At 45.4% G+C, this 7,500-nt stretch overlaps 2 protein-coding genes across 7 annotated transcripts in view; both read right to left on the minus strand.

The window, feature by feature from the left end:
* Positions 1–347, minus strand: part of LOC135096305 (ribosome production factor 2 homolog) — a 4,610-nt gene extending 4,263 nt beyond the window's left edge. For all 6 annotated transcript variants that reach the window (XM_063997704.1, XM_063997700.1, XM_063997706.1 and 3 more), the window contains exon 1: positions 188–347. In XM_063997704.1, coding sequence (XP_063853774.1) covers positions 188–210 — 23 coding nt within the window. In that variant the 5' untranslated portion in view covers positions 211–347. The remainder of the gene's footprint in view (positions 1–187) is intronic.
* Positions 348–983: 636 nt separating this feature from the next.
* Positions 984–6,049, minus strand: LOC135096308 (uncharacterized). The gene is made up of 3 exons (XM_063997715.1): positions 6,033–6,049; positions 3,991–4,121; positions 984–2,706 (listed from the first exon to the last, which is right to left on the minus strand). Exon 3 carries the CDS (start codon positions 2,655–2,657, stop codon positions 2,124–2,126), a length of 534 nt encoding a protein of 177 aa, XP_063853785.1. The 5' UTR covers positions 2,658–2,706; positions 3,991–4,121; positions 6,033–6,049; the 3' UTR covers positions 984–2,123.
* Positions 6,050–7,500: the final 1,451 nt, after the last annotated feature.

Raw genomic sequence — 7,500 nt, forward strand, 5'->3', positions numbered from 1 at the left:
ACAAAGTTTCTCTACACTGCATACCCCATAAGTGACCTAACTATAGCTAAAATAATAAAATATCACAAAATTAAACAAGCAGAATAATAAGCATATTTCGCTCGTATACTCCCACATTAAGACAATTAGGAGCTCTACACACATTCACACATACACACACACGCATACACGGGTCAGTTATACTCACACCACCCGCTGGATGACCCCCATTGTGGCGTAAAGAGGCGCAGGAAGGAGAAATGTAGGAAGAACAAGCTATAAGTCGTTGTGTTTACTCAGGCAGCCTCCACGTGCTAATCTTGATCCTGATCTTGACGGTGCTGGTGGAGAGTTCTTAAGGCGCCCACTAACACTTCCCTTCTTACTGTTTAGGTATTGTTTCCTTATTTATCTTTGCCTTTCTTTTCTCTTATTATAAAAATTTGTGCATTTTTTTTGTTTCTTCACTATCTTTATTTCAACAGGTATGTCAATATAACGTCCCCTTCTCTGCAATACACCTTTCCTTCTTTTCTCTGAATCTAGAGCAACTGTCCCCCGAACTTGGCGAATTGTCCTCTGAACTTAGCACAACTGTCCCCTGAACTTAGCGCATCTGTCCTCTGAACTTAGCACAACTGTCCCCTGAACTTAGCACAACTATCCCCTGAACTTAGCTCTTGTCCCCTGAACTTAGCACAACTGTCCCCTGAACTTAGCACAACTGTCCCCCGAACTTAGCGAATTGTCCCCTGAACTTTGCGCTACTGTCCCCTAAACTTAGCCCTTTCCCCTTCAACTTAGCTCAATTGTCAACTAAACTTAGCTCGACCGTCCTCTGTACCTAGCGCATGTGCCACCTCTCTCTCTCTCTCTCTCTCTCTCTCCGTAAATAAATAAAATGAATTACGCATTTGACTCTACAACTAATCCTTATTATTATCAAACCTACTCACCGTATTCTGGTGCACACGAACAATGTAAGGTTACTAAAAAGAGCATCGTATTAACAAATGCAAACAATTTATGTATACTTCTTAATTGAACAGTAACTAAACAGATAACCCTTTCACTTCAATATACAATTACCAAGGACAATGCGTGGAATACTGACACACACATACAAGAAACAAGAGAGGTGAGGTTAGTTAGGTTAGGTTAGGTTAGGTTAGGGGTTGGGTTAGGTTAGGTTAAGTTAGGTTAGGTTAGGTTAGGTTAGGTTAGGTTAGGTTAGGTTAGGTTTGGTTAGGTTAGCTTAGGTCAGGTCCAGTTCAGGTTAGGCTAGGATAGGTTGGGTCAGGTTTGGTTTGGTTAGGCTACACTAGGTTATGTCAGGTCATGTCAAGTCAGGTTAAGCTAAGTTGAGGTCAGACTAGGTTAGGTTTGGTCAGATCAGGTTATGTTAACCTTGGTCAGGTCAAGTCAGGTCAGGTTAGATCCATTTTGGTTAGGCTAGATTTAGTTTGGTCAGATCAGGTTAGGTCAACTTTGGTCAGGTCAGGTCAGTTTGTTAGGCTAGGTTTGGTTAGATCAGGTTAGGTTAGCTTTGCTCAAATGAGGTCAGACTAGGTTAGGTTTGGTCAGATCAGGTTGGGTTGGCTTTGGTCAGGTCAAGTCAGGTCAGGTTAGATCTATTTAGGTTAGGCTAGATTTAGTTTGGTCAAATCACGTTAGGTTAACTTTGGTCAGGTCAGGTCAGGTCAGTTTGTTAGGCTAGGTTTGGTTAGATCAGGTTAGGTTAGCTTTGGTCAGGTCAGGTCAGTTTGTTAGGCTAGGTTTGGTTAGGTTAGGTTAGGTTAGCTTTGGTCAGGTCAGGTCAGGTCAGTTTGTTAGGCTAGGTTTGGTTAGATTAGGTTAGGTTAGCTTTGGTCAGGTCAGGTCAGATCAGTTTGTTAGGCTAGGTTTGGTTAGATCAGGTTAGGTTAGCTTTGGTTAGGTTAGGTTAGGTTAGGTTAGGTTATGTTAGGTTATGTTATGTTATGTTAGGTTAGGTTAGGTTAGGTTAGGTTAGGTTAGCTTTGGTCAGGTCAGGTCAGGCATTCCGTTGATGTAAAATGCACCTCATCTTGTTTTCCGACAGTCAATGCAGCGCCAGCCAAGGGGAGGCAGCCTTGTGAGACCCAGACACTTGAGATGAAAAGTCTTTATCTCACACTGCACGTCTTCACAGTACACCACAGCCCCATCCGCCGGCCTGTCACAGTAGCAGCAGGGCAGACCACTGGGGGGCGGGGGCTGGAGTCATCTGCAATCCACTTTTTTAGCACCCCTGGCAACTCCTTCTTCGCCTCCTCCTCTAAACGCTGAGCCTCAAAGAAAGGAGTGTTCCTGAAGTACCTCTTGATCAGCAGGTTCTTGTTGGCCCACACCACCAAGTCACAGTACTGCTTGTCACATCCATGCAGCTGTGATTGTAGCCGATAGTACCAAGAGTCGTCCTTCGTCTTGTCAAACCACCCTTTTAATCGCTCCAGGCAGGCTGACTTAGCGGGTGTGGCTTGTTGCAGGGCATGTGGCTCGGCGGCCCTCATGCACACCGGGCACACCACCTCTACAATGCCAGTGCCGCAGCAGCTACAGGAGGTGAAGCCGTCAGGGGTGGTGGTGAGGTAAGGGCAGCATGGGTCTGTCAACAAGCTGCACTTCTGAAGGTTAAACTCATTGTGGCTCTTGCTCATGTGGTCTGCGTACCGTTTGGTGGCCTGCTCCTCGTGGACACACCGCCACCTGGGAGGAGGAAAAGGTGTGTGTTTATGTTTAGACAGACACAAGACTGACTCAGGATGCAGAAAATATGTGTGTGTGTGTGTGTGTGTGTGTGTGTGTGTGTGTGTGTGTGTGTGTGTGTGTGTGTGTGTGTGTGTTTACATTTAGACACATACAAGACTGACTGGGATGGAGAAAATAATGAGTGTTTACATATTTACAAGCAAGAAAATGAACACAAAGGGAGGCTGTGTTATGTAAGCATCTGATACATGACAAATGAATGAGATGAGAAATTGGACAGTTCTCTCTATACAAGCAAACACACACACACACACACAAAAAAAAATAAATAAATAAAATAAATAAATAAATAAATAAATAAATAAATAAATACAAGCTCAGTAAATTTGTCTCTTTTCTTCATACAAGCGCAAAAAACTGACAGTACAAACTTCATTCAAAGATAAGTAAAGCTACAAAGTTTAAAGACATGCCTTGCTGCCCCCTAGCTTTGTAAAGGATGCACTGTACACCCCCAGGAAGCAGAGAGAGAGAGAGAGAGAGAGAGAGAGAGAGAGAGAGAGAGAGAGAGAGAGAGAGAGAGAGAGAGAGAGAGAGAGAGAGAGAGAGAGAGAGAGAGAGAGAGAGAGAGAGAGAGAGAGAGAGAGAGAGAGAGAGAGAGAGAGAGAGAGAGAGAGAGAGAGAGAGAGAGAGAGAGAGAGAGAGAGAGAGAGAGAGAGAGAGAGAGAGAGAGAGAGAGAGAGAGAGAGAGAGAGAGAGAGAGAGAGAGAGAGAGAGAGAGAGAGAGAGAGAGAGAGAGAGAGACAGAGAGAGAGAGAGAGAGAGAGAGAGAGAGAGAGAGAGAGAGAGAGAGAGAGAGAGAGAGAGAGAGAGAGAGAGAGAGAGAGAGAGAGAGAGAGAGAGAGAGAGAAAGGTGGACTAGGAGGGAGGAGAAAACTGATACCTTTTGGCTGGTTTATGGATGAAATGAAATGAAAGCACCAGTGTTTGGAAAGAGATAAAATAAAATGACCTTGACAGATTTACACAACCAAACCCTAAGGAAATTAGACACTTTATCAATGACTAGTAGAATCCTGAACGTAATCTTGAGTTTGGAGAAAATACACGCGAGTTTTCACATTTTTTTATGAACACAAGACTATGCTGCTGATGACGGCTAGGTCGACTTTACAGGGAGACTCTTGGCCTGGTGACACCTGCAAGGAGAGAGTCTGAGCCCGACACCACAAGCTAGACTCCCACAAGTAAATAAACAGCATTACTGGCTTATATACTCACACTGAGGCCTTTGAGCTTGACTTGGCAGCCTTCAGGGGGGACACAAGTTCGGCTAGAGGAGGAGGTGGTGGTGATGGTGGTGGTGGTGGTGGTGTAGCCTGGCCTTGTTTTGCCTTCTCGTCTTCTTTAGCCTGTTGAAAAATAAATGAATGAGAGAGAGAGAGAGAGAGAGAGAGAGAGAGAGAGAGAGAGAGAGAGAGAGAGAGAGAGAGAGAGAGAGAGAGAGAGAGAGAGAGAGAGAGAGAGAGAGAGAGAGAGAGAGAGAGAGAGATATTTACAGGTGAAATAACTAATAATTATATCTGTACAGACAACCCAGTGTTTTAGGGACCACATATCTACACATGATAAGGCAACACAAAGCTGTTTCATATTTATATCACACACAAACACAACACAAAATTTCCATGTGTGTGTGTGTGTGTGTGTGTGTGTGTGTGTGTGTGTGTGTGTGTGTGTGTGTGTGTGTGTGTGTGTGTGTGTGTCATTGCAACCTAACCAAACTACCCTAACTTAACCAAACTAACAAATACCTCCATCAACTCAAACACACCAGCATCACCAGCACCACCAGCACCACCACACCACTCACCCGGCCATTCAAGCAATCAGAGGCCACAGTAACTGCCCCATCCAGCTCCCCTCGTTGCCTCCTCCTCCTCACAAGCCGTTTTCCTTTCAAACACCAGCATGGCTCTTAGCACCTGCTGCCTCCTGTGCTGTGAGGTGTGCTGGAACAAGGACGGCACATAGTCTGGAGAGAGCGGGTTCCTGTCACGTCTCCCTGAAAAGATGTTATGTGGGCATGTGTGGGGAGGACAAGGAGAGCTTAAACCTGCTGTGTGAGGGGGTGCAGGAAGGTGAGGCTTAAAACTGGGGAGAAGGGATGAGAAGGCCTTACAACTGGGGAGGAAGGAGCAAAGGGGCCTTACAAATGGGGAGCAGCGTCATGGGAGAGGCTTAGAACTGGGGAGAGAGATGGAAAGAGGCTTAAAACTGGGGAGAGTAGGAGGGGCCTTAGAAATGGGGAGGGGGTGGGAAGGGGTCTTAAAACTGGGGAGAGGGGCTAGGAAGGGGGCAGGAGGGGGTCTTAGAACTGAAGGGGGGAAGAGGGGATTTGAACTGGGAAGGGGAGAGGGAGGGGGGCTGAGAACTGCTGTGATGGGCATGGAGGGTGAAAACTATGGTGTGAAGGGGGAGGAAGAAGAGGAGGAGGAGGAATTGTAATAGTAGGAAGAGGAGGAGGAGGGATAGTAGTATTAGTTATAGGAATAGGAAGAGGATTACAAGAGATTAGGTTTAGTTTGTTTGGGTTAGGTTAGGTTAGGTTAGTCAGTGTATGTAATAATATTATATACCCAACCCATTCATCAAACAGCAACTACCACGCCAGCCAGCTGCCAGCATTACATATACTTAGTGGTGGTGTACACGGGGTTCCTGTGTGCCAGACTGTGCAGTGTGTGGTGGGCTGGGTGGCAGGCCCAATGCTGAGGCTGCTGCAACAATATAACAATACCGTGGTATCTGCCCTGTATTACCTCCTTCACGTCTTTCATTCGGGAGTTTGCTGTTTATATATATGTATATATATATGTATATATATATATATATATATATATATATATATATATATATATATATATATATATATATATATATATAAGCATAATTGGCACCTCACACCGGCAGGCCGCGGGTCCAACAGCCCGGGACCCAAAAATCTCCACGAGTACCCATTAGCTTTATTCTTGCCTCTCCCCCCCCCCCAGGGCCTCCTGCCTCCCCTCACAAACTAATGATTTGAGATATATATACATAAAAAAAATAAATAAATAAAAAAAACGAAATGCAGGTCAACACAAAACAGACCGAAATGTACCAGAAAAAAGTGTAGTTCTCCCACACGCAGCACAGCAGTGTTGTGCACTATGTGAGGGAGACCAACAACAAGCAATGGTGATTACGTTGCCTGGAGCTTTGGCTTGGAGGTAACCAATAAAATCTATATAAAAAAAAAAAAAACAATTCATGTTCCTCACCTCTGACAAAATGTGCCCCGCAGAGTCTGGAGGCGGAGGTGGGGCGCCACCCTTTCTTCCTGGTGGCTGTTAACCAGCGCTCCCGCTGCTCGGGGTCTGCAGGGAAGCGGTGGAAGGACACGCCCTTGTCCCCTTGCCTGTTGGGGCAGCCCATCGCGCAGCAGCTGTGCACCATGCTGGAATAGCTGGACAGGGCCCTGCCAGTCTGCTGGGGTGCTCCGGCAAGGTAACCAACTATCTATGTACCTCTCAAGATGGCAGAGGGGCGGCAGTGACGTCACGCCGCTGCGCTTTCGTTTAACATACGTTGCCATGACAACACTGCCAGCCATGTCGAGAGGAAAAGTGAACGCACTGTATTTGTGGTGTGGTCTGAGGTAGTCAGCCAGATGGATGCCCTTTCTCCCTCTCTAGCGGGTGAAGCCAAGAAAAGATGTATTGCCAGAATTAATGCTCTTGGTTGCTGTGACCCTTAACTAACAAGGGGAGAGTCTTGGTCCTTAAAAACCTTACCTGGCCTTGTGTAGCACTGCGGGGACTGTCAGCTGCTGGCATCAATGTGTGGCTGAGATGAAGGCTGCCTGCACAGCCACCACTGGTCTTGTGGTGCAAGCAGCCCATCCGCGACAAGAATGCAGCCACACAACCACTGCAGCGTGTACAGCGGAGGCTGACGGGCGCATGGGCGCGACAGCCTGCCTCAGCCTTCTGTCCTGTTGCTTCCCCCGCACCACTCCTGCGGCACAATCAGCGCCGCTGAACGTCTGGCAATATGAACATTTTATTATGTTGATTTAGTGCAACATAAAGTTTATTGAGGAACTTGACTCCAGCTCGGCTGAGTGGTGGCAAATATGTGGTGTCGTTCGTGGCAGCCACACCACGCCACCACCAGGCTGTGTCCAGTCTTGTGGCAGGGTAGGCGTCTGTGGCAGCCACACCACGCCTCCACCAGGCTGTGGTCAACAGTGCCTCGCCTCGCCGTGTACTCAAGAAGTCTCCCTGAGTGTCACTAACTGTCACGGGGGCGGCGGGTTTCTCATTGTTAATTGGCTAAGTTTAAGAGTTGCGTCTTCCTCTTTCTGTGTTGATTAAAAGTTTTTGATCAGATTTTGGGATATTTATTTGAAGTTGGTATTGATGTACTTTTCTTTGATTTAGCTGTTGTATATATATATATATATATATATATATATATATATATATATATATATATATATATATATATATATATATATATATATATATATATATATATATATATATATATATATATATATATATATATATATATATATATATATATATAAGGCACTGAAAAACCTCCATGACAACCAGAATGAGTTTATTAAGATAAGCCTTTAAATAACAAATAAAGTTTTCAAGTTATTTTTCTCTTCTGGTTCACAATGAAATGTATAGAAATGAGTTGTGTTATCTTAGAGTTGTGGGGCTTCCTCAGCCGGGG

Source organism: Scylla paramamosain, unplaced genomic scaffold (assembly GCF_035594125.1).
Source record: "Scylla paramamosain isolate STU-SP2022 unplaced genomic scaffold, ASM3559412v1 Contig3, whole genome shotgun sequence".
NCBI lineage: Eukaryota > Metazoa > Arthropoda > Malacostraca > Decapoda > Portunidae > Scylla > Scylla paramamosain.

Bases quoted from the DNA above. Each gene is read 5' to 3' on its own strand.
- LOC135096308 (XM_063997715.1), bottom strand. From the start codon at position 2,657: ATGAGCAAGAGCCACAATGAGTTTAACCTTCAGAAGTGCAGCTTGTTG.